Source organism: Centruroides vittatus, unplaced genomic scaffold (genome assembly GCF_030686945.1).
Source record: "Centruroides vittatus isolate TY-2023 unplaced genomic scaffold, ASM3068694v2 contig_979, whole genome shotgun sequence".
Classification (NCBI taxonomy): Eukaryota; Metazoa; Arthropoda; class Arachnida; order Scorpiones; family Buthidae; genus Centruroides; species Centruroides vittatus.
Window position 1 is genome coordinate 1,470,231 of NW_027122650.1, and position 27,935 is coordinate 1,498,165.

Consider the following 27,935-nt stretch of genomic DNA (forward strand, 5'->3'; position numbering starts at 1 on the left):
AAATAATCTCCAACATAATCCGAAAAAAAACAAACACAAAACGGTCGATAATTCGATAAACATTTATACAATTAATAACAGTAATTTTACTTTTTACCAATGATAATCTTAAACAAATTGAGGAGGGGGTCGAATTTGCTTTTTTTTTAATAATAATAATTATACAATTGTTCCGTGTGTTAATAGGTTTGTATATATATTCTGTATCACAGATATATTACAAATCTATCTTGTCTAATAATTGCGTCGGCGTCGACGACGCGGCGCGCGCCGCGTTATCTAAACAAACGTTAATCCAAGACTTAAATCGGCGTTCGACCCATAGTAATATGTACACGCAGGCGCGCGTGCGGATTTAAGGCATGTAGTTTCCCGTACGTCGTCGACGAGGACGTCTCCGCGCGTGCGCGAGGGGAAAAACGTGCCACCGTCACCGTAACCCCCGAGAACTTGGCCCTCGTTTCCTTCACGTCTTCGTCTGCGAATTTGACTGTTCTTGATCGTTCGTCGTCGTGGCGGCGGTCGACGCCGCCTCCGCGGGGAGGCTGGCGAAGAGTGCTGCGGCGCGGGCGGAATGGCGATGGTCACGTGCTTCACCTTGTCTTCTCGGCCCTTTGGTTCTTCTTCGGTTAGTGACGGCCACGCTGGTTGCTCTACTTTGCTCAGTCTCTCTGTCAGGGCTCTGAGTGCAATTTGTCTGAAAACAGAAGACAAATGTCATGACTACCACTGAAATTAAAGTACAGTCAAACCTGTTTTTATGCGGGGGATAGGGACCGCATTAAAAAAAACGCATTAAAAAAAATCTCACGAAACTTCACGAATGGCTGTAAATAATAGTTTTCGCAACACAATTAAAAAAATAATTTTTTTATGCGGTCAACAGGGACCGCATAAAAAAAGTCTCACATAGAAAATAACTCAAAACCGTACGAAATAGAATTTATTGACAACAGATGTCAGCACTTGACTGCATCGTCTGGTCTATCGTCTGTTTTACATATTTTTGTCCAGGTGGTGTTTTGTTGACTTAAAAAGTAAATTATTTCATTTTTCGCATATTCATGCAATAATATTACTATAATAAGTGCATTTATGCTATAATAAGTTTATTTAGCTATAATAAGTCAACGTAAGACATGACGAATCGCACGAGACTAGTCGCCAACTATACCGCACAAATTAAAAATTCGCATTAAAAAAATCGCACAAATAAAAATCGCACATAAAAGGAGCGCATAAAAACAGGTTTGACTGTAATTCAATAATTGTATGAAGTCATTAACTCCACATTTATTATACAGTACTGTTAAAACATACTAGTCTTTGAAAGTCTTTAATCTAGCAATTACATACTTTAAGTTTAGCAACTAGAAAATAAAGGTAACTGTTGATACGCATTCTACCTTTATCTAGCTCTAATAAAGTGTTTTGTTTGTAGGAAGAGCTGTTGTCGGGTGTTATCATTAGTAAATCTAGAGACAACGGCCTTGGGCAAACTTATTAGTTCTGGTCAGAGTAACAAAATTAAGCAGTGAGCCTGAATATTACTGGGATGGGAGACTGAACCAGATGTCATTGTTTATCTTCATCCATAACGCTGACTGGACAGATTCAATTATGGATGCTATGTAAGTACACCTATTTTGGGTTAGCAGGGAAAATCTGCTCTACCATCTGGGAATATTGCTTTGGCTGGTCTGGGTCTGGATAAAGAACAATTTCCTGCAGGAAGGCATCAAGTGAAAAAATGTAATCAAATGTAGTGATTACCTCCTGTGGGGAGCACACATCAGTGACTTGAAGGTGAATGTAGTACTATATAATATTATAAAGGAGATATCAGTTACCTTTATACAGTTCTGAAGTGAACTGGACACTTCAGAAAATTTTATCATTTCCCTTCCCCTTCAGGTCAAGAGCCAGTAAAATAGATGATTTACTGGCTACTCAGGCATTTTTGTTATCTCAGTTAATGCAATGCTGGATAATTAAGAATATACTGTATATATGTGGAATAGGAATAAAATATACTGAAAATTTTATTAGTTTTTGACCAAAATCTAGTCAAAAACTTAGTTTTTGTTTTTTATGACACACATCAAAGACTAAGATTTTGACTAGAAAGACAAAAAGAAACAAAGATGAAAATGACAAATTTTTAGTATATTTTAATCCCATTCCACATATCTTTTCACAAGAATCATGACAGTATAAAATGTCAAAGGAATCTACAAAAAAACTTCTGAAAAACAAATCAAAATTAACATAATCTCCTATGTAACCTGCAAATATTAAGATGCATAGCTTGCACCTGCTTTAAAATTAAAAAAAGATAACCTTCAGGTTATATGCAAAAAATTATAGTAATCATAATCATCATCATCATTTAATTTTTTATATTTTAAGTTGATTTTTGCTTCATTGTTTTATTCAAATATTAAATATATTTTGAGAAATAGAATAGAATTATTATAATTTTAAAAACTCTAATTTCACATAATTTTGAGAAATTCTGCAATAATCCTTTTAATTTGTTTGAACTAGAATTTGTTCCAGAAACTAATTTTATTTTATGTCTTTGTTTTCCTAATTGGAACAGAAGGAATTTTGAAAGCAGATATCAATGTCACAAAATAAGTTTTGTACCTTGTTATATCCAGATACAATTACATGAACTATATTTTTAACAACACTTAAACTCAATACAATTAGTTAAATAATGCTTTTTAGAAGTGCTTTGTTAATAAATTAGAGACTTTCCACAGACAAATTCCATATAAATTGCAAATGGTTTTGCAAAATCTTTAAATTTACATTCACTTTTAATATCTTAAAAAATTATATAGTGCAACTCCATATTTTCTCTCGAAACTACAGTCAAATATCAATGTTAGTACTGTCATTTGTATGCCTCTGAAAATGATGCCGAATCAAATACAGAATTAAACTGAAGTATCAAACAGTATGAATTATAAATAGTAATAACATTTACATATAAATTTCAGTTTGAGCATTTGAAAACCAAACAATTTTGTGGTAACAATATGGTTTGCAATGCAAAATAGTTTGTTTAACAATTTACATTCTAAAAACTAGCTAGAAATCTACAGATATGGCTTTCATTTATATCATTTAAATGTTATAACAGAACAGGATGTGTGAGAAGTTCTTGTATTCATTCAGAATTTTAAAAACAAAAATGATTAATATATATGTATATATATAAATCTTAGATTTTTAATCTCAGAACATTTTAATTTAATCTCATACATTTTAAATTAATCAACCTTAAACAATATCTTAATATTTCCAAACCTTATTTAAAAATATACACAGTATATAAAATTATATATATATATATATATAAACTTTATTTGGCTTTATTCATCTAACCTACAACTAAGACTTTTGTCAAACTGAAATTTATAATTGTCAACGTGGGCTAATATTTATCATTATATTCACTGGCTAGAAGTTATAAAACTATTAAAAGTTATCAATAAATATAATGTTATTGCTATTCTATTCAAAATTTCAAGACTAACTTCAAGCAAGTTTTTGATAATGAAAAGAAATTTTTTAAATTTTGCAAGGCAACAAGATATACTACCAAAAATTTCAGTAACATTTGTGCAGGGACGAATTCTCTGGGTTTACTTAGCATGCTTAAGAGAAAGTTTTGACTGTCAATATATTTTTTATATGAGGAAAAAATATGCCAATAATAATTTATTCTAACATGTAAACTCTTATCATTTGTGTTTGCTTTTACATTGACGGCTAGTGGCTAGCCGTTTTAAATCAGTGCAATGCTTGTGGGAACTCAACCACTTGCTCGTGTGGAGGTTTGCTGCAGCAAACAAGTACATGCGCATGATGTTATTCGAAACATTTAACATGGCCAGATTGTATCGAAAGCTTGCGGTACCCAGTCAGCATACATGTATTGTGTACAGGGGCAAATCTACATACGGACTAATAGGGCTTAAACCCTGGACCCCCAGTGTCAAGGGCCCACAAAAATTGAATCATCATAAATTTTTAATACTTTTTTATTATAATATATTTCATGTATAGATATAATTATAATGGGCTTTATAATAATCCATAGTTTTTTATTCACACCGAATAACGTTTCTGACTATTGTTTAGTGCTAGAGATTTGCCTATTATTATTATTATAACTTTCAGCATGCCCAAAAATTTTGGTCAGGATTTGCCGCTGCATTTGTGTTACTTGCAAATTAAACTGTCAAAAATAGCACAATGAAAATTTCATTAAGAAAATTTTCAAAATAATTATTTCAAGACCAATGAAAAATACATTTGTTTCAAAGAGTTATCTATTAATATTCTAATAAGATATTTCATTACAAATAGAAGATTATAATTAATGAAATAGTAAATAACACCAACATATTTCATAATTTATATAACTTTCCCTTTGAATTTTTACAAATTTAATTAATTATTCTTAACACAATGATTCTATAAAAATACATTGTCTGACTCGTTCGAGACTGCTTAATATTCAATATAAGCAACTTACTAGAACACCTTGTAAACTTGCAGCCCAGTTTTTGTTACTTCCAAACATTTTCGTTCATATTCAATGAACTTTCTCAAGAAAAAGAGAACACAACAAAATCGAACTCTTAGTACAAAAGCAGAAAAGGTTTTGTGCTTTTGTACTAAGAGTCAATTTTGTTGTGTTCTCTTTTTCTTGAGAAAGTTCATTGAATATGAACGAAAACGTTTGGAAGTAACAAAAACTGGGCTGCAAGTTTACAAGGTGTTCTAGTAAGTTGCTTATATACATTGTCTGATCTGTTACATTATCAAAGTACTAAAAATCATCAAAAAAAATCCAGCTATGAGTTGCTTAACTTTTCCCCAACCTTTAAAATGCTTATGGCACCATCTGTTATGATTTTTATTATAAAAATTTTTATATAATTATTATAAAATGGCAAAAAGGTTAATTTTGAGAGTAGAGATGAGTTTTATAAAAAAAAATAATTGTAAATATTAATGATTTTACTTGTTAATTAAATCCATCTTTAATAAAAATATGACATAGAACTGTCCTATATCTTCCCACTTCCTCTACCTTTAACCATCAAAATTTAATAGCATCAATCCCCTAACAAATAAACTTACAAAATTGCAGAAAATTTTCAACAAAAAGCATAGGAATTAAGCTTGAAAGTTGATGAACAAAATAATGCTCCCCCCACACGAAAAACCCCCTGATTTTTTTTGCATTGATAGATTAAGGTCCCAAGTCCAAAAATATAAGACTTGGGTGGTCATTTTTTGACTAATTGTCATACTTTCCTTCTGTTATATATAACAGAGCTGGAAAAGTAATAATATTTGTGTAATACAACCACAAACATCAGAACTAATTTTAGCTCTCAAGTAGTAAAAGCAAAAAATTTATTTCCTTGTAGTTATGGAATGTATCAGTGCTAAGAGATATAAAATTATGGTGGAACTTCGCATAATGAGCAAAACAAATTGTAAAATAACGACTTGCTTAACGAGTGACGAGGAGAGGGAAAGTCCCAGATTGTGCACATGCTCCATCAGTCTGTGTTTAGCACTTGTTCTGATAGCATCTTAGTGTAGCTTGTGATCACACATTTTTCCAAACTTGTGTTCACACATATTACGTATAAACATCAACAACCATAGTCCGTTATATAAACAACACGTCAAATGATATGCCAAATTCTTGGGGTATGTAAAGGCTACAATTAAATATTAGAAATTAATTAATTTGACTAGAGATAGGCAGGTATGCTGCCATCTTGTAATAAATTTAATGATGAATTCCAAAGTAAATTTTAGAAATGTCTAAATTAAAAATTAATTATTTATAATTATTAAATATACGAGATGGAAGCATAACTGCCTACCTCTAGTCAAATTAATTAATTTCTAATATTTAATTGTAGCCTTTACATAGCCCAAGAATTTGGAATATCGTTTGGCTTGTTTATCAGACATATTATCTGTGATATTTTTGTTTTCTGCAAATTGAATTTGCATTTCAGGTTGGTTCATTTTGCACTAGAAGAAATGATGATGATGATGATGATGATTCACACTCCTTAACAATGTATATTGTGTACTTTTTTTGAATAAACATTATACATAAAGTATATGAGTATTTTTTTGGCATTATTGTATTTTACATTAATTTACATGGGAAAAAAATGTTTTGCATTACGAGTAAGATTCTGGAACAAATTATGCTCATTAAGCGAGGTTCTACTGTAATTGCAATTTACAAAATTTTTATCAAAACTTTTAAATTAAAATATTTCAAAATCAAGAAAGTATATATATATATAGAAAGAACAACCTAATACAAAAAGTGAAGTTTAAAAATGGGCAGAAACATACAATTTTTGAAATGAAAACATGTAGACTACAGCAAATGCATTATCCAACTACTATACACAGTTAATCTTGACAAAATATTCAGTGATGAGCTATGACTAAAATGATATTTAGCATTTGAGTATAACTAGAATTTACTTGTAATATTTTTATTATTTTTACACATTTCATACTTGACAAGTTGGCTTAATGCCAGTGATACATATACCACATTTATAATGCATCTGTCATGCTGGCACCTGGCCAACTGCAAACAGTAAACATAGAAAGTATCAGCTGCTTTTGTTTTATAATTTTTTAATAGGAAATATTTTATGTATAACTGACCTCCTTCTACAATTTTATATAAATTTGTTTTATCTTCAGCTATTAATAATAGTAATATTTTTTGCAGTTTCTGGAAAAAATTTTGCTAGAAGCACATTGCAAACAATGCATGCTGCCATAAGTAATACAGTATTTAATAAAGAAATTCCATTTTTGAAATAATTTAATCTTTATCTATTAACTCCACAGTATTGAAATAGCAGCAAGTGATATTTTATATAAAGATGAGATCTCTTTGTCAATTGTTCTCTCTCTATTTCAGCCACCATAATGTTTACTTTTGGTGACTGAAATAGTTTATTGCAGCTGATTTTATTGTAAGTCTACATGAATTAAAACTACATGTCTTAAATATTTTCCATGCATAAATGACTACACATAAATATTAATTATAATGATGAACAAATGGAAATTATAAATTGTTCAGCAACAACAATCAAACAGGATAAGTTTATATTCACTAGTAAAATTTAAATAACAATCATTACACTGGTTGGACCAACACAAACAACCTCAATGTTGAAGAGTGCTCAATACTGAAAGCAAAGGCAAAATCATTGTTTTGGAATCACCTTTCTATTATACACATACATTTGACTTAAGAATTTTAAGATCTTACATTTTAACAACTTATGGATACTCTAAAAATATTTTGTGTGGTTATACTAAATATCTGTAGAAACCTTTAAAAGTGAATACAAAATGAATGATTCTAAATTTAGATTCATTGAATCAAACATAAATAAAAAAAATCCAGCAAAAAAAATTTAATCACAAAACACATTTTCAACCGTTTTCATCGGTCATCAAAACTAATTAGTGGACTAACATATTGTGACCAGAGGGTCGGCACCAGACCAGTGATGCCTACGTCAGAACTGACACCACTGTATCCTTTAAGGCTGATACAGAAACCTTCAACTGCTATTCTGATTGTGTGCAAGCGGTTGCATATGTAAACACTAGGAGTCTGGGATGGAGACAGACTGAGAGACAACGCGGCCGAAAGAAGTGCACACTTCAACTTATTTATAAAGTTAAAATACTCGTTTATTTATATAAATTATTTATATGTATACATAGGATAACAGAGTTTTCTTTAGCTTCAAAAAGCGGCTTAAATTGGACAAAGCTATATAGCGTAACATGATTGCGTATTTAAGTTAACGAGTTCCCAGCTGAGAGGGAGAGAGAGATTACAGTATTGTGCGCAATGTGAAATACCTTGATGGGTTGATTGTCAAGGTCATAGATCACTTGATGAATGGGATTGTCCTGGATCATCGAGGGAATTTGAGTTTGTTATGTCAGCTTGTCAGGTTCGGAGAATGGTAACAATGGACAGGAACAGCATTCAAGGGATAGGTGGAAGGGTGGACGAAAGGATCAGCAATGGAGCACTCACATGAAAAGGAGATAGATCAGCGAATTCCCAGACTCTCGACAACCTTCTTGTCCTCGATTCAATTCTTTTATATCGGGGTAATTTCCCTTTGGTTTCGATGCCCTCTTTTTAGCCACATTACTAATTTCGACCAATGGTGAATATTTGTTGTTAGTTCCTGGTGACACATTTGATGAGTCCCCTGGGAAAAGAAGCAACTCTAGAGAGAGAGAGAGAGATGCGATCATCCTCCGGTAATTAAATTGAAAAAATTTTGTTTTCGCTGGGTTTTGAACTAATTTAACATTCAAAAGACGAAAAGTTTTCTCTCAAAAATTTTGTCAAGTCCAGTCTCTCACAATATCATGTCATTTTAGTCAAATATACTAAAGTAAAAACTAAAATCAGTGAGCAATAAAAAACACGAAGCAGTAAAAACTACTACTCTGAAACAAATAGGACAAAAAAATATATACAATTCCATTAACTGTATTGAAACTTTCATACTTCAAATCAAACAGAAATAAATCACAATGACAGAATAAGGATGTACTTTATGTTTAATATATTTAATGCAAATATTTACATTAAAAATTATCTCATTTAAAGAAAAAAGTTTTTTTTTGATTTCCTGTAGGATGCTAATTGCTCTTATTAGCATTTATTTCACTCCATAATTAAAATTAATTTTCTAATCTAACTAAAAATAAATAGTGGGAAGTAGTTCATGAAAACTAATCTGGAAAATCATACTTAATTAACTTCAAGTATGGTTTTGAAGAAATTTGAACATTTCAATAAAATAATTTCATTATTATTTTAAAAAATACAATATTAAATCTGTAGTTCTGGAATTATAAATTAGAATCATCTGCTTATGCTACTGATCAATTTTTTCATTTCTCATGTTGCACTTTACTGCTATTAAAAATATAAAGTTTCCATTCTCAAATATTATATTTTATATTTTATATTTTAAATTTATAAAATCTCTTCACTTCTGTAATTTATTTATATAAAATCTATTATTAAAAGCTCAAGTAAGATATATGTTAAAAATTCAGATGTTCATTCATTGTTCAGTTGCTTTGGTTCAATAAATATCTTCTTGTATGAGTAAAAAGTATAATAATAAATTTTTAAGATATTTTAATCTGATTCCAAATATAATAAAATTAAAAGAATTTTTATTCAGTCAGTTGAACCAAACCAGACAAAATTTACAACCAAAAACACTTATCATTTCAAATATTCAAGCTGGAACCTCAGTTCACAATATGACAAAATTATAATCTTACTCACTCTTTCCAACAGATAATTTTTAAAGTTTGAAATACAGTAGTTTACTTTTTATGTAAAACTGATTCATAGAAAACAATCTTAAATTAGAGTTTAATATATCTTGGTTTAATGTCATAAATTAAGATTGTTATTCCTAGAAATACATTTTAAACTAAACTAGAATCTTTCTAATCTGACCATTTCTTGCCAGAGATTGCCAGATAAGTGAGAATATTAGATTAAAATCCTTCTGAAGATAATGACTGATATGATCTGTTGCCCTCAATACTGATTCTTTTCAGAGGCAAGTAATATGGCATGCTGACGTAGAAACTGTATAGAGAAATGAATCCAGAATAAACAGGAAAATAGAATGTGTGACTTGACTAACATTATCATGAAAACAGAAGCACATAGGCCACTGGGGTACGCTGAATAATTGAAAGGCCAGATTAGCAAGAGTATACTGTATACAGTATCCCAAAGATGGTCAACAAATATACAATATTTAAATGTCACATTTCATAAATAATAATACAAATTTATATTTATTAAACCAAATTCACAAAGAAAGTGCTGACTGTAATTGTATCAGACAAAAAATACTAAATTAGATGGCAATGTACAGTACAGTGAGTCATAAAAGTCATCAGACACTTTTGTCATCAAAGTAATTTATACTACTAATTTTAAAATAAAGTATTATTAAACAAAACTTTCCTGTTATTTCCTCTATCCTAATTAAATTAACTATATACTACTACATTATTGACAATATAACAGGAAAATTGACACAGAAGCACTAAAGTAATTAGCATCCTATAATATCAAGGTCACAAAATTAACAGGACAGCTTAAAGATATCATTATTTGTGATTTTTATGAATTTTATCCATAATTCTATGATAATCTGCAGTTATAATGACCTTGAAGTTTATTTCTCACACTCTTCTTTCATTTGGTAAAAATGGAAAATTTCATAGGGAAACTACATTAGATATCAGAAAATTAGTAATAGACCACTGTAAGTTGGGTCTATCAGTTAGAGATATCAGTAATATTGTAAGAAGCAGAAGTACATAATATAAAAGAATTAACAGATATAAAAGAAGATACAGAAATGAATATAGAATTGTGAATAAATGAACGTCTGTATGTACTGCATTATTAACAGTACAAGACAAGTTCAGTATAATCTGAAAAATAAATTATAATCCTAAAACAAGTGTACCAAAGCTAGAAGCTAAGTTGGAAAATTACACTGGAGTTCATGTTCACCCAGAAACAGTAAGTCATGTGGGAAAGTGGATATAATGGTAGAGTAGTCAGGAGAAAATTTGTTATTAATAAAAGAAATAAGAAAGCTCACTACCAATTTGCAAAAAACATGTTGTGTAAAGACAATGAATAGTGAAAGCATGTAATATTTGCAGATGAAAGCAAATTTAACATCTTTGGCTCCGAAGTTGCAAAAGAACATTTAAATATTTTAAAACAAAATCTAAAGACTTCTACAGAAAAACTGGGTATCTCAAATATTTTCCATTTTTATCAAGATAATGATCCAAAACAAAAATCTTATAAAGTTCAACAGTGGCTACTGTACAATTGATTGAGACACCAGCACAGTCTCCTGACTTAAATGTAATTGAACATTTATGGAATGAACTAGATACAAAGATTCAGAAACATAATACTAGTAACAAAAATAAACTGAAAAGTGCTCTCAAGTATGAATGGGCAAAGTTGAGATAAATATCACAGAAAAACTAGTGAAATCAATGCCAAACAGATTGAAAGCTGTGTTGGAAAGAAAAGGCAACCCAACAATGTTATTGAAATATTTATTGCCATATATAATTGATTTTTAATTTGCAATAAATATTATCTGTCTGATGACTTGTTAGCCAGAGTTTGTTTCTAATTTTGTTTCTCTACTTTTTTCCCCTAAAATAGAATTCTTAACTGGAATACATATGATATGATATAATTTTTATTGTTCTTACAAACTAAATAAAAAACAGATTTTAATCAAATTTGTCAATTTGTTATTTTTACCTTACTTAGCATAAACAGATAGTGTGATCTAAAATTCTGTGTCATATGTCCTTTTGTTTTAATGACAAGCAAATATAGCAGTTTATTAGAATAATTAATAAAATTACATATAACAACAATATTGTATTATTTTTCATTTTTATCATAAAAGTAAAAAATAAATAATTTATTAAAAATATAATTATATTAAAATGATTTAATACCTCCTTCTTTCTGCATCTTGAGGGTCTGTGCCAGGAAGACTAACAGTAATAGATGAACTGGATGCAATGTTATATTTTCGAACTGGTTTCCTGCATATTTTGATGCGTACCAAGAATTCAAAAATGGTATTTCCTATCATAGCCAATGGAGGTTGTAGAACATTTGGGAAAAAACTAGACAGGGAAAAATTTAAATTACAAATAAAGTTTTCTATTTTTTTATTAAATGAAACGGTGTTAATAATTATAATGATAACAAAAAAGTAATGAAGAACCAACAAAAATTTATCAATATATTTCACTGTATATCTGCAGAATATTGATAAATTTTTAATCAAATAAATTGTTAATAAGAACAAGTGAATAATTATATAAATTTATATAAACTAGTCTTCATTATTAAATTATGTAAATAATGCACTTCCTCTACTGCATTCACAAATCATTCATTTACTAAGAAAATTTCATAATAATGATAAAAATTTCATAAAATATGCATATTTCAATAAGATAGCATTTACTAAGAAAATTGCTATCTTATTGAAATATGCATATTTTATGAAATTTTTATCATTCAACATTTATATAATAATCTCCATTTTTATTCAAAATTACTCCTATAAATATTAATAATAAATTAATGAATTCTCTGTAGGAAAGTAATGTTTATTATGAAGTAATAAAATACAATAAGCATCAAAAACTTGTTCTTCCAATAAACTTGCCTTAACTATTTTTACATCTAAATGTTTTGTCTTAAAACAAGTTGTTCTAACAAGTGAAAATAAAACCTTGAAATTCTTTATAAGATGAACTAAATTCTATAATTAGAATAAATTATTCAAACTGAATAAAATAATTAATTGTCACTATTTTTGTTTCTTATTTACTTACAAAAGAAATGAAGTTTTTTTTTCAGTTTATCTTAAAGGTTTAAGTTTTTTAATAATATAAATTTCTAAAAATAGATTCAGCAGTTCAAACATTAAAAAAATATTTACAAAGAATTTGATAACATTCGAAAAACAAAATTCCATTACATTTCCTGCTAGAGAAAAATTCACAGATTTTACAATTTACTCCTTTCAATACTTTCTATCCTAAATAAAGTACCAGAATTTTGTTTCAATATATTTATTATTATATAGCTCTTCTTTAACAAATGTAATAGGTACATAAGAAATTAAAACTATATATTGCTGGTTAGATTTAAGCAGATTTTAGACCTTGACCATAATCTATATAGTTAAAGACAGTGATTACAGAAAAATCTGTTTTGCATAAATAAAATATCATCTTATATTTTATTTATGCCAAACAGATCAGATAAGATCTCATCTCATCCATAAAACAATTACTAGGAAAAAAATTTCTAGATATGTTCATAGAGAGATCTATTATCTTTAATATTTATTTCTTCTTGCAACATAAATTATCTGTTATTTAAATAAGCATCACACATTTTCATTTTTTAGATATGAATAATTTTATCATGTTTGCAATTAAAAAAACAAATGATGAAAAACTGAAATTATAAAGATAAAAGTTTATATAGATCTATATTTTACATCAAATTGGATATAATTCTTTAATGATTTGGTCACAAAAATAGAATATTTATAATTATTTTGCAATAACTAAATATTATTTACATGATACTTCCAAATAAATATTTAATCTTATCAATATCTTTGCTTTCTATTTATAAACCAAAAAGATGGCATGCAAAACAAGTTATATCCAATATTTTTTAACAACTGCAGTTTTATTATTGCACTATTTACTCTGCATAAATATATATCAATGTTGAACAAATTAGATATTATTATAAGACGTCAATATTTTATAATTATTAAATAACAAAATCAACTATGTTGGTATCAACTGATTCTCCCCCTTGTAACAGGTATACCCTATATACCCTATTACAATAAACTTTACTACTACTATTTACTCTGCATAGTACTTTCTGAAGCAACATACAGCCAAAACAAGTAATATTCCTGTTGTTAATAGCAACATACAGCCATACAGAGTATGTGTAGTAAGAGTACAATAACCATGGCTGAGCCTACAGTGAGTGAAAATTTAGAACTGTCTGTTGAAAATGGAAATAAATGAACTAAAAAAATCAAAATAAAAAAGATGTAATTACTCTTCTGAGGCAGAATGCACTTAGAACCATCATTGACAGCATCGTTATTTGGATGTTGCAAATTGAGAAATGATGATGTATTGACCTTTCAGCATAAATGTTTTTCACATAGTAGTAAAGTTTCACTTTCCATTTTCAAGACAGATGAAAAGACAATGAAAAGTCATTGGGATAAATTTTTTCTGATATTTCAAAGCATTTTTTCCTTGTGAAATTTTATTTTATTTTAAAATGCATTTTTGTTTGGATAAAAGATTATGATGGCTTTTGCTTTGTTTGAAACTAATATCATTATACTACCATTTCAAAAATTAATTTAACTTTATAACAAAAGTAAAAGTAAACTAAAAATAAAACTGATAGCAAGTTATATTTTGATTTTTCTAAAACAATTGTTTTTCATTGTGATTTTACTATATAACAATATGAAAAAGTCCTTATTGCTTCGAAGTGAGTTAAATCACTGTTAACCAAGTAAAACAAGTTATATCCCATTTACTGTGCAAAATAAGTTAAATGCAAACTACTAATACTATTTAAAAAGCTTAATGAAAACACCAAAAACATAACTTAATATGACATTTATTACCTAACATGTCACAGCTCCTTGTCTAGTTAATTAAAAAGTGTGTACTTACATCACCATAAGAAATTTTACTTTTATTTCAATTATTTATATTAATATTCCTTCAATTGTTTAAATATAAATTAAATTATTACATTATTAGTTAATTGGAAGTTAGATTTACCACATATATTTCTAGAATATACTTTACCCTTTATCAATTAAATTGATTTTCAAACAGAAAAATTTACTAACTTTCAGCTTTATTTTTGCAACAGATATTTCATCTAGAATTTATATATTTACATAAATATAATAATCATTAACTAAAATTTTGTAAACATTTGTTTTATGCAAAATAAATCATTTCAAATAATCATATTTCTTTTATAAAAATTTGACAAAACAGTAAATGAATGAAAATGCTAATTGTATATTTCAATAGTGATTATTTAAAATTTTTCTTTTATTGTAAAACCTATGACAAAATTTCTAATTTCTAAAACTGTTCACTTTTTATAACATTATTAAGCATAAAGTGATCAAAAATAATGTTCCACAACATGACACAATTACAGTATCAGCTAGTGTTGCCACCCGTCCGGTTTTTAATTCATTGTCCGGGTTAGCAATTAATTTTGTGCGGGATTTAGTAGAAATTGTGAAATTATGATGAAACTAGCAAATATTTTTATAAATTGACTTTACTTTATTTTAACAGCAAAAGACTTCACACTCTTACCGAAAGTTAATTCACCATCTTATGCCATCGTTTTTTTTTGCTTCTCAGCTCTTTAAAGCTGTGTTATTTCATTTCTTAATTTAAACTGCTCCTACACAAGTCCCTAACTGGTTTAGAACTGCATGCACATTATTCTTCACATGGTAGAGTAACATTGTGTATGCATCGGGGACTTCTGTTCAAACAAACCTGACTTGCCGTATGGGTCAGCAATTTTGAAAAGGTGGAAACACTAGTATCAGCAATTTTGTGGAACATTAAAACTTGTTGAAAGACAAAGATCTGATTTTGTAAAATTGCTCAAAAGTGTTAATTGTTAATCATTAAACATTGTGACATGTTAATTATTCCACAAATTCAAATATACTAAACTGCACTGGAGAACACCAGGATGTGTAAAATACTGCACTCTTAGAACCTATAACCGGTGTGATATAAAAAACATCCTTTAATTTTTATTTTTTTATATCACACCAGTTATAGGTTCTAAGAGTGCAGTAATTCAAATATAATCTAATGTTATACTTTTAGATTTCTACTTTCTGCAATAATTTATTTTTCATTAATGTCATATATGCTTCTCAAATTTTGTGTTCACAGACAACCTTTTTTTTCTATTCCAATCCCCTGCTGACCAGTATTTGTAGAATAAAAAGAACAGGGTTAAAATATACTTGTTTATTTTTATTTTAAAACTAAATTATTAAGAAAATTATAACAACAAAATTTGATTTTAATCACTTTCAGGTAATTTCCTCAGCTGATAATATTTTTATTAAAATTTCATAATTTTATTGTACGAGGTATTAATAATGAATAATATGTTATTTGTGATGAATAATAGTTTTATTAAAATCTCATAATTTTATAACATGTAAAATTATGAAATTTTAACTGAAATCTCATTTCAACCAAGTAATAAACTGAAGACCAGCACTAGTCTAGATACCACAGTTTGAATAGCATGGATACAAACCATTTCAGAAAACAATTTCTCCTATTGCTTTTTTATATATTAAATTACTTCAAACAAATACACTTTAAATAAATTTTTAGACACATACACTGCTTTTAGGTAGAATAAAGTTTTTTTTCCTCCAAAACAATGTTTAAAATGATTTCTGTTTAAGCATAACATAAACCAAAATACATTTACTTTCTCAGTTTTAAAAATCTTTAACATTTACATTCTATCATTTTCAAGCAGGTGATACTCATTGAAAGCACTAGAATGTAATTAAAAATTTTTAAAACTCCCGAAAAGAAAGTATATTTTAGTTTAATAAGGAACGAGAATAATGAATAATTGTGTGTAATATCCAAACATTCTCAAAAGCTTGAACAAATAATTAAAAACACTTCACACCTCCACATAAAATTTAATGAATGCACAAATGTTTTCAGCCACATTAAGGGGCCTTCAAAAGGGTAGAGAGCCATTTTTAACAGTTCTCATCTGATGAAGGCCCCTTAAACTGTCCAAAAACCTTGCATTTATTAAATTTATGTGCTGGAATAAGTATAAGAGATGTAAAGTTTTTTTTTGTGTGTATAATATAAGAAACAATAAGGTACAGTTTATCATCAAATTATAGTTTTAATTCAGTTATTAAACTTAAAAATAAAAGAAATGGTCGATATATACATACCTTGCAAATGCAAAATGATCAGCCATATCACCTCTTGTACCATTGGTGTGATGTTGATAAAACCTCAGATACACCCAAGAGGTGAGTAAACCGGCGGTAAACATGACCGGATAGGTGCTTTGTACCAATCCTAACAGGCAGAGGATTAGGCTAAGCAGTAACACGCACAGGGGCACGTTTCTGTTCCGAAGTTTACCGAGAGGCATGGATAGCAATACGTGATCGGGCATGATCTGTTTGACGGCCACGGCCACCCCCGCACAATACCCAGCTAAGCCATTGACGTGGACATCGAATAAATATTGATGGTCCGAAGTTGTAGTGTATACAATTATATAGAACATGACTGAGAGGAATGCAACACTGCTGTTGACTATAGCGAAGAATGTGAGCATTTCCAATGCGCCCCAAAGAGGTTCTATCAGTTTTCCACATAAGCCAACTGTTATTATATCGGTGAGAACTAACCATATTCTCTTCTCTAAGAAGCAATGAGTGAAAGCAGTCCACACCCAGAAATTAGGAGGAATGATAAAGCCAGGAGTTACGACTATACAACGCGTTATAGAATTACTGTAAGAGAGAAAATAACAAAGAAATACTGTTACGCATATGAATTTAACGACTACGCTACTGTTTTTCAACGCTGCAGAAAACTGTTGACGAAAATAAGGTAAATTCCTCCGAACTACGACCGAAGGAGCCATTTTGACGGCCATGTTACTCGATGACGTCACCTAATCAAATTTGTGGCGACTTCTGTATGTCGAAAAATGTTTACTTCTTAATAATATTTTAATTATATATTATCTAAAAATATTAAAATTAAACAAAATATTATATTATTACATTTCTAATGAAAATAAATATTAATTTATATTTATTTATAAAATAACATTACTATATGTGTAAAATATTTAAATTTTGAGTCCAAAATGAACTTATCCGTTATTATGCATTCATTAGGGGCCGTCCATAAATTACGTAAGGTATTTTGGGGTGGGTGGGGATCAAGGATTTCTTACGATTTCTTACTCAGGGGTAGGGGTAATACAAGGGCAATCCCAAAAGTAAGGTCTCCTATTTTTTTAAAAAATACAAAGAAACGTTTATTTTCAATACTGTTCATATCATTTTATTACTTGAACATTAATCCTTTTTTCTACATAATTGCCATTTCGGTCGATGCATTTTTCTATGTGCTGTGGCAATTTTTGTATGCCTATGTCATACCAGCTCGCCGCCATGTCGTGTTAAACCGATTGAAATTCATCGCCAATTGACAGAAGTTTATGGCGAGTCGTGCATAGATGTCAAAAACGTCCTGAAGTGGTGTAGGAAGTTTATAGCTGATCATACTGAAATTCACGATAAAGGAAGAAGCGGGAGACCGTCAATTTCCGACAAGACAATCGCGAAGGTTAAGCAAACCATGTGTGAAGATCGGCGAATCAGTCTGGATGATGTCTGCATTTTGGTTCTTGGGGTTTCCCGATGTACCAATCGTAGGATTTGAACGGAAAAGTTGCAATATCGAAAGGTGCGCGCAAGATGGGTCCCGCGACGTGGCGATGAGCTGGTGTAACATGGGCATACAAAAATTGCCACAGCGCTTACAAAAATGCATCGACCGAAATGGCGATTATGTAGAAAAAATAGATAAATGTTCAAGCTTTAAAATGATATGAACGTTATTGAAAATAAACGTTTCTTTGTATTTTTGAAAAAAATAGGAGCCCTTACTTTTGGGATTACCCTCGTAGATCTCGTCTTACATAAATTCTTATTTTTATTTTTTGATCTCGTTGAGTGGTGGGGATTTGAAATTGGCTTCAATTTGGCGGTTTATATTAAGAACGCTCGGTGTACTAACGCTATCAAGTGTGACATGAGATAGAATAATAACGCTAGCAGACACATTTTTATCATGGGAGAAATGCCGTGTAGTGGTTTCTCTCTGTTTTTTATATTAGAATAAGTGCACCACTTCTATGGGTGTATAACACTAAGAATACATAAACCAAAATACCTGATACAAAGTAAACATAAAATTAGTATTCGGTTTTTAGTGAAAACTAAAATGTAAAACTAAAAATTAGAAATTATGAATAGTCTTTTCTTCATATTTTTTTTAACATAATTGTAAAAAGCATCAAACAGTGGCTTCTGAACAAGCTTATCGAGTGGACATAGCCACCTGAAACCAAGAGTAAAGATTTCTAATTTCAGAATAAGTTTATTTTGATTGTAAATTGGACAATGATACATCATATGGTCGACGGTGTCTAGGTTTTCTGTAGAGCAAAAGCAAAAGGCAGTTTCTGCCCGGTTATACATGCTCAGTAAGTAGTCGAGCAGTAACAAACGTTAAATCTCTAAGTGGTGATGAGAACCTTCATTCAACACTAGGTAAATAAAGTCTTGTTATTCTAAAAGTTTTACTGTTCAACTATTGTTGATTCCACTTTTGCATAGCGTTGTCATAAATATAATTTTTAAGCTGCTGCGTGTGAGAGAGATGTGAGTGTAGTCCAAGTCAGTGTTCTTTGCAGCTGACTTAGCCTTAAAGTCGGCTTTTTCATTTCCTAGTATGCCATAATAGCACACTAGGAAATGAAAAACGAACATAAAAGTTATCTTATTTACAAAATTTTTAATATGGTGCTGGAAATATGTGATTTTATTGCTATTGCAATTGCGATTTAATAGAGCTTTTAGGACAGACTAGAAATCACTGTAAATGTTGATAGACAGAGTTTTGTTTGGTAGTGAAGTGGCCCACTGAACATCTTGGTAGACAGCATCTTCAGCTTGATATGTGGGGGTATCTGTACCTTCTAACATATTTTGGGCAAAATATGTCAGTTAGGAAGATACAGATACTTGAGCAGACATGACGAGGGTTTCTGGAACCATCTGTGTAGATATTAATGTCTGCATGGTTATTCATGGAGGAAGCAAATGACATCAAATGTACCCTGGGGATAACCTTGTTTACGGGGTGATGATCTGAGATAGTGTAATTCCAATATGTATTTGAACCGCCGTAGACAGGAGTAGAGACTGTTGTTGAGCCTTGATGTTTGTAGTACTGATGTAGTAGTTCAGAACCTTTCCTACAATACATAGTGGCAAAGGAAGGAGCTCTGCTAGAATCAGAGAGGCATTAGTAGAAACAGTTCTGCAACACTTCGAAATTCTGATGGCAAACTGTCTTTGAAGAGATAGTAAATTACTTGCTACTGAATTTTTACTAGTTACATGACCCCAGCTAGAGGCTGAGTAAAGTAGCATTCGTTGTATTGCCCCATTATATAGAGTTTTACAAGCTTTATGATTTAGTCCCCAGGTGCACCTAGCACATTTTAGCAGCATGTAGTTTATTTTCTTGGCCTTAGCCAAGATATAACCAATATGGCAACGGAATGTGGTTTCTATTCTCTCTTGTTTTATTTTGTGTGAAGTTTCTGTTTACACGCGCACCAGCTAGTCGATATGTCAAAGTGTTTTGCGTCCTTTTGTGAAAATTAAAATTAATATAAAAATGAATATTACGACGTTGATTAATGATAATAATAAAAAGATTGTTAATAATTAAAAAAATAAAGTTCTTAAAATAAATTGTTCATTCGAATTTATTAAATTTTTATATTTTTAAATTTGTTCACATAAAGTCTTTTATAAATAATAGTACCTGTACGTATTAATTAAGTAATTAATAATTATATACATATGTATTTTTGACCTAAGGTTTTTAGGGTTTCATAAAAAAATTTTTTTTGTTAAAATCTTTCTATAAAATCATGCCTAAATATTACGTAAGATAGGGAACAGGAGGGGAGGGAGGATCAAAGAAAATATTACGGCTTCTTACACAGGGGTGGAGGGGGGTCTAGAATGGCCAAAATCGTCCTTACATAATTTATGAACGGCTCCTTAGTACGGCTATATCCTATAGCTGATTTCTATTCTATCTATTTTAGACACAGCAAAATTAAAATACTTTACGTTAAGCGATAAAATATTTTTTTGTTTAAGAATCTTGACATTCTTTAATGTTGATTTTTATACCTAATTTCAATTTAGTTTTATTTGATTAAGACAACGCGACACACGATCGATCTGTTGAGGGAGGAATGTCTCCTGGAAGGTCTTTTATGGGAAACTGGTCCTTATTTAGATGTTACTAATGTGAAAAAAACTCGGAAAACTCCACGTGGCCAGCCCATTTTCATATCACTGAATTTCATTTTATTAAATTGATATTTTAAATCATAGAAAAACAACAAATTAAAAAAAACTTTATCCAGAATTTCCTGAAATGGATGTTAAAAAAATATCTTACCAATAATAAAACGCACGTGTTGCAAAAGTAAAGGTATTACTGTGTGTAAGATATAATTGTACACTTTAAGTATTACCTAAATTTCTTAAATTTTATAATAAAAATTAATTTTTCTTTTGAAATATATGCATGCTTTCGATATTCAATGAATGCTCCAGAGCTAAGCACGTAATCTTGGATAAGTTCGTGCATAGAATATAGTTTTAAACGAATCTATCACTTTGAGTAACTGGAAGATATCGGTATTCGTGCGATAAGTATTCGATTAGTTAAAATTCGTTATTAATTCTTTTTGACTCTTTTCATACTAAGAATTTTTTTTATTTTTTTTTTATTTTTTTATCAGGATCATCGTGGGTTCAATCAGGTCCACAGTAGGGAAGCGTGAGTGCCTGACATATTTGAGACAGACTGCCGCCAAAAACTTTCCAGGTCCCAGTATGTTGACACCTTAATCCCTCGACCATCTGAAAGTAATATTTCGATTATTATCAATGATATGTATTACTTCGAATAGCAAATAGATTCAGCAATATCTAAAAAAGAATATCGTTTTAGATACTCGTATATTAATTAAAATACTTTCAAAATAATAGTTTTAAAGTTGGTGATAAAAAGTAATAATTTTTGTCGCGAAGTCGTTTTTACAAAACGAATATTTTCCAGTGATAATGACAAAAAATCTTAAACTTTGCAGTTTATTTATTTATTTATTTGACTCTGCTCTGTGAGCACTAAAAAGACCTTTCTTCATACCCTTTATTGGTTCGGCTAAGCCATAATGAGTCGTTGTCCGGCTGGCCAAGCGGTCAAGGTGGTAACTTACCGCTTTGGCCAGACCTGCTGAGATCGAATCTGAAGGAGTCGAAAAATTCCTAGTAATTTTTTTGGAAGTGATATGTCAGGCCCCGTCCCTCACCATCCGGTTGCCCAATTGTGGGTCTGGCCTAATTAATAATAGGCTTGCTAAAAGAAAGACAATCTTAGTGCCCACATGACGGAGTTAAAAAAAATTCATAATGAAAGCAGCCGACAGTAAGAGACCGAAGTCTTCCATAAAAAATTCCTGGAAAGTTGCTTGCTTGGATCCCGTGGCTTTGTGATAAGTAGGCTGACACTCGGCTATGCGGCCAACTTCGTAAGCTTAACGTGTTTTACACTTTTTCGAAGTTTGTTCTGATTAGTTTCTTCTGAAAAAAATTATTCCTTGAATACCTTACTGTTGACTTGCCATGCTTTGGAACAGCGTCGTATTGCTTTTCTGCGAATTATTTCTGCAGGAAGGAACATCAATCCACATCAACGCTTGCCTAATCTGCTAAATAAAGCTGAAAAAATGGACAGTCTCTTTCTGTCACGGTATGCCAAAAATGGCCACTAAGGGCGCCCCTAATTATTATTTTAATTAAATTAACAATATAAATTATTTTACATTTTTACAGTATAATACTCAGTATATTATTATTTTTATTTGTAATTTAGTATGCCCCAATGCCTGCATCGGGCCTTTCAACTTGTCTACCTATATGAAACTGAAAAACTGGCATTCCTGTCACGGTATGCCAAAAAAACAACAACTAGGGGCTACGTTGCTATTATTTAAATTAACAATAAATTCAGATTTTTTGCGTAACAATACGCAAAAACAATACGCAATGTCAAAATGGAGCGAAAAATAACTCGCAAGTTCCGGAAATCTTTCTATTCCAAGATGGCGCCGGAGATACGAAATCGAACGAATTCGAATCGTGGAACGTTACAACAATTGCGTCACACGTTACGTCATAAGAACTACGTCATAGATGTAATATTTCGAGTATTTTAATTGTATTTTTTTAACAATTTTTTTTCTCGGATTCGGTAAAATATTTGTTAAATAGAAAACTTCGCAAAAAGAACATTTATTCGGATAAACGTAATAAAATCACCTTAAATAATTTCTAATACGTGTTAGTATCTATTTTCTCGATTCTAATGCCCATCTTTTTTGGACTTATTCTGATCTTCAAGATTAGGGTACGCATTATAAGCCAGCACAAAGTCGACTGAAATGCTGCCTGGTTCCTCACAAGCGTCCAGACCCTGAACAAGCATTAATTTTAAATTATTCCGCTGCGGCAAACAGCGCCTATAGCGGGAACTTGTTTTGTGATATTTTCTGGTCGTAATTACAAATTACAAATGCTTTATTCGTAATTACTATTAGTTAAAAATGAAAAGATATTAAATGTTTAGATAGACACTTTACATATAAATGAATGATTTTTCCATAAAAAAAATACGATAATGTTTAGAACGGAATGCTTTAACTCGTAAAGTCTTGTACTCACATGCGAAAACGGACGACGGATACGGTTGCCATTCCGTCGTCTTTCTCTGTCCCGTGTACTCACATGCGGAAATTACCCTACAATTGAAAAACGCCATCTGCCATCTGCCAGCCGTAAATATAAACAAGCTACAACAGTAGGTAGGCAACGTGCGAATGCAGGTAGGCAAGTCGAAATGGCTTCTACCGGGATTGCTTTGTTATATCAATTAAACTTTCTAAGTTTGCCTTTGATCTTATCGCAAATAAAAAACCTCAAAAACGAATAATTTGGATAGGAAAAATATTGTAAATCGTCGAAAGTTAGCTTTCGTCACCGAATTTCGATTACGCCATTCCCAATACTTTACGCAGTAAGTTACGTCTATGTGACATTAATATTTAAATCGGATAGTAATATAGCGTATAAATGAAATATATTAGCGTATTAGTGTACAAATAAAGTTTATTAACTTGCCGACCGCCATAGTTCGAATGCTATCGTTTCACGTGATCTTTATGACGACATTGCTAAACGGCTTTCCTATTGGTCTAATTTTTGCCGTTCGGCTTTCTGCGACGGCAAAATTGAAAATTTTCAACTTCGTATTTCGTCAGCGTCGAATAAAGATGCCAAAAATAGGAATGGGGTGGAGGGCAGGTTGTAAAAAGCGGAACAATACTCTTTATCTGTTAGAAGACATTAATTAATCAACGTACGAGTATTTATGTTTTGTTGTAGTTTTAATGTGCCATTTAAAGTGTCCCGTCCACTGTTTGCTATTTAGAATTCAATTAAAATGAGCAATTATTTATTGTGACATTGATCAGAATTCCGGGCTACAATTTTTAATTTATTTAATTTAAAATATATGCTCTCTACTTCAAATTAGTAGCGGCTTGCCCCTGTACTGTACAGTACATCATACTTTTCCTTTAACAATAAAGTCGTGCCAGTCATCTATAAAACACCTCACTGGGTAATTTTTTAACTGAAAATATCGTGACTTCCGGTTTGCATCGGAAGTTCATGTAAAGTGATACCTCGGTTTTTCTCGATAATCCGAGGCAATTATTTCCATATGAATCAATGTAAATTTAATTAATTCGTTCTAGATACTCCAAAATTCATACCAAAACATATTCTTAGAGAACAACTATAGTGTTTAATACTAAATACAATAAGAAATGAATATAAAAGACTAATGTAAAGAATAAATGAACATTTAACATGGCATTTCCCATGATGCAGCTAAAGGGAAAGGAAAGCAATGGAATTGGGCGTATTCAAAATTTCAGCATCAATCCATTGAGATGCTGCCGAAAGTGACGCAACTGCGGGAGTTTTCTAGACAACACAAACGCTGACTACCAAAAATTTCGGAAAGCCAACCAGTGGCCAAGCGATTTTCGTCCTTTAACACTGGATAGTTCGGTCGTGGGTTCACGCATCGCTCGGACGGGCTGGTCACGTGGAGTTTTCCGGGTTTTCTCCACCTCTGTAAAGCTTGCATAGGGGCCAATTTCTCTTAAAAGACTCCCGGAGAACATTATTTCCGCGCGCGCGTATGGCCATTCCATCTACAGGTCGGCTAATTGGAGGCATCTGTCCGTAATTCTTGTTCTCTTGGAGTAAATAACCTATATGATCTACACACTCCATATTAACCATTGGAAGAAAGAATTTCGGAAGAGAAAAACAAGAGAAATGGCGAACGATGTGAACTTCCACGTTTAAATTTATTTTTGAACTTTTTTTTTTAACTCTTTCCGCCCTGTGGGCACTAAGAGGGCCTCTTTTTGCAAGCCATTATGGGTTCGGCCAGGCCCACAATGGGGCGACCGGGTGGTGAGGGACGGGGCCCGACATATCCGGACGGACCACCCCCCGAAAAATTCCTGGGGATTTTTCGACCCGTCGGAATTCGAACCCGGGTCCCCCTGAGCGGTAGGCTGCCACCTTGACCGCTCGGCCATCCGGCCTCAATTATTTTTTTGAACTTATTTAATAAGAACAGCTCTGTTAAGTTCGATATACAACTAAACAGAATTGTCACACGTGTCAGGTGTGTTCATGTAATAGTATGCTTTAGAATGTGGGGTGAGATTTTCCTGCCTAGAGAGGGAGAAACTGTGCGCTTAATAAGCGTTGTGCTTATTAATTAATTGTCGGATGCCAGAGTATTGCTCGCTTGTGGAGAAAATAAATTTCTAGTATCTTTTTTGTTGTGTTTTAAAGAATTAGTGTACTGTGTTTAGAACGTGTAAACAGGAACATTTAAAACATTTTACAAGCTCACTGAAAAATGAATATTTCGAAAAGAGAAATAGGGATGACGATATTTTTAAATTTCCGTAGAAGTTTTAAATAATTAAATCAATCCTAAGACTACACTTTAACAACTAAAAAAAATTGTGTGATGTCTTACGTAACTCTACTAGTATATTAAAATATTCTATTAATGTACTAACCGAATATTAACTTATTCAGGTTTATTCATCAAGAAATAAATTCAAAATTGTCAACACAAAATAGAGCTATTACAAGCGTTATAGTGGCTGCCATCTTGTTTGCTGGAAGCACGTTGGCAGAAACCGGAAGTCATCTGAGATTTTGAATACGCGCAGGGTGATGCTCACACGACGAGAAACAACGCCACACTGAGCAGGAAAACGCGTGGGTTTCCCGTTGTTTTCGCAAAATTACTTAGGCACTTCACTAGGCGAGGTCACTTAGGCACACACGAAAACCGAGACACATTTTTCACGAATAAAATCGACGATAACCGAAGTCAACAAAAACCGAGGTATTACTGTATAGTTAATCGGGCCTGTTGCCTCTAAGTTTTCCATATCTGGTCTCGTCCTTCATTTATATAATTTCGCTCGAATTAAAATATTGAAATTTATCTTTAAATGGATATTTTTATTCTAGTTCTGTGCTCTTACTCAACTTGAAGAACCTTATGATTACTCAATGATAAATTTCTAGATCGGTAATTCTATTTTTATCAAAATATTTGTACAGTATATTGTGTAATCTGCCAAAATATTACTCACATTTATATCCGAAGCAATTATTCTCAAGAAATAGAGCAAAAAATCGCAAAAGTTTCTTTCTCATTCGAAAATCTCCCACTTACAACAAAGAAAGTGAAACAATGGAAAAATGTATTGTTGCCGATATTGTTGCGTTTCGCGGACGATCAAGCCGATTTAGTAAAAATACCTGATTATTTTTAATTCAATGCATATTTATTGATTTATTTCCGTTTTAATGATTTTTATTTTTCGAAAGCTTGTTCTGCTATATGGGAACAAAGGGGGGAGGACATTTTACATGCTATATAAAGTAAACTCTTTAAAGTCTCCACATCGTTTGGAAAATCCTTTAAGGCCTTCAACATAAATTCGTAGTTCATCTTTGTTAACAGTAAATTTTCTTGCATAGACATTGACATTTGGAAAGTACTTATAAGCGTTAGTGGTAATATCACGCTAAAATATACCTAATTTTGATAAAAACTCCAGTGTTTAAAAAGTTCTAGTACTGTTTGATCCTTACCTTGTAAACGCAAATTTAATTCATTGAGGTGTTGTATTATATCAGTCAAAAACATCAATTTGCATAACCAGTCTTCATCATTCGATTCCGGAAAATTTTGTTCTTTTTTCATGAAGAAACGGCTTGATTTCTTCTAAACATGATATAAATCTGTTTAAGACATTATCTCGGCTAAGCCAACGAACATTGCTGTATACCGGATGATCCGTATGTTCACTCTTCATTTCTTCTAAAAGAAACTTAAATTGCTTGTGTGTCAATGAAGAACGTGAAACAATAAAATTAACTATTTTAATAACTGTGTCCATTAAATAATTCAAACTCTGTGATGAGATTTTTAACTAAACTTTCCTGGTGTATAATACAGTGGAAACTTAATATATGATTTTCAAGAAGTTTAACGAACTCTTTTTCTTTTCCAATCATTGCACGGAAGTAACGAAGGTGGCATCAGAAGTAACGAAAATATTTTATTTATATTAATTTTCTGATTTTCAAAATAATTTAAAAATACTGTGGTAATGTCTTGTCCTATAGTTGTACCAGTAAGAGGAGTCAAACAACACAATTCTTCATAAATTTGATCCTTTCCACAATATCGAGCAACTATTGCTAGGCGCGCCACTTCGTTCACACTAGTGCTTTCATTAACAGTGACACTGAATACAAAGGTTTCTTGTAATCCAGTTTTCTGTTTAATTGTTACATTATTGGCCATATTTGATTTTTTCTCTCAATGATCTTGAAGAGACAGATATATCTCGAATTCGAGAGAGTATTGTCTCCTTATTTAGTAAATCACTGAATAAAATATCGGCACTTTCCAAAAATGTTTGTTTGATGAATTCACCATCTGTGAAAGGTTTGCCTTTGGAAGCTATGCATCGAGCAATTTTATAACTACATTCGGTGGCTTTATTTTTAGTTCCTCGACTAAAAAAA

The 27,935-nt window shown here is 31.1% G+C and overlaps 1 protein-coding gene across 1 annotated transcript; it reads right to left on the reverse strand.

The window, feature by feature from the left end:
- Window positions 1-325: 325 nt before the first annotated feature.
- LOC136985777 (transmembrane protein 115) lies at window positions 326-17,519 on the reverse strand. Its single transcript, XM_067283131.1, is given in 4 exon segments — window positions 326-547; window positions 550-697; window positions 11,665-11,838; window positions 16,776-17,519. Coding segments are annotated over 4 exon segments (1,122 nt in total). The 5' UTR covers window positions 17,495-17,519; the 3' UTR covers window positions 326-466.
- Window positions 17,520-27,935: the final 10,416 nt, after the last annotated feature.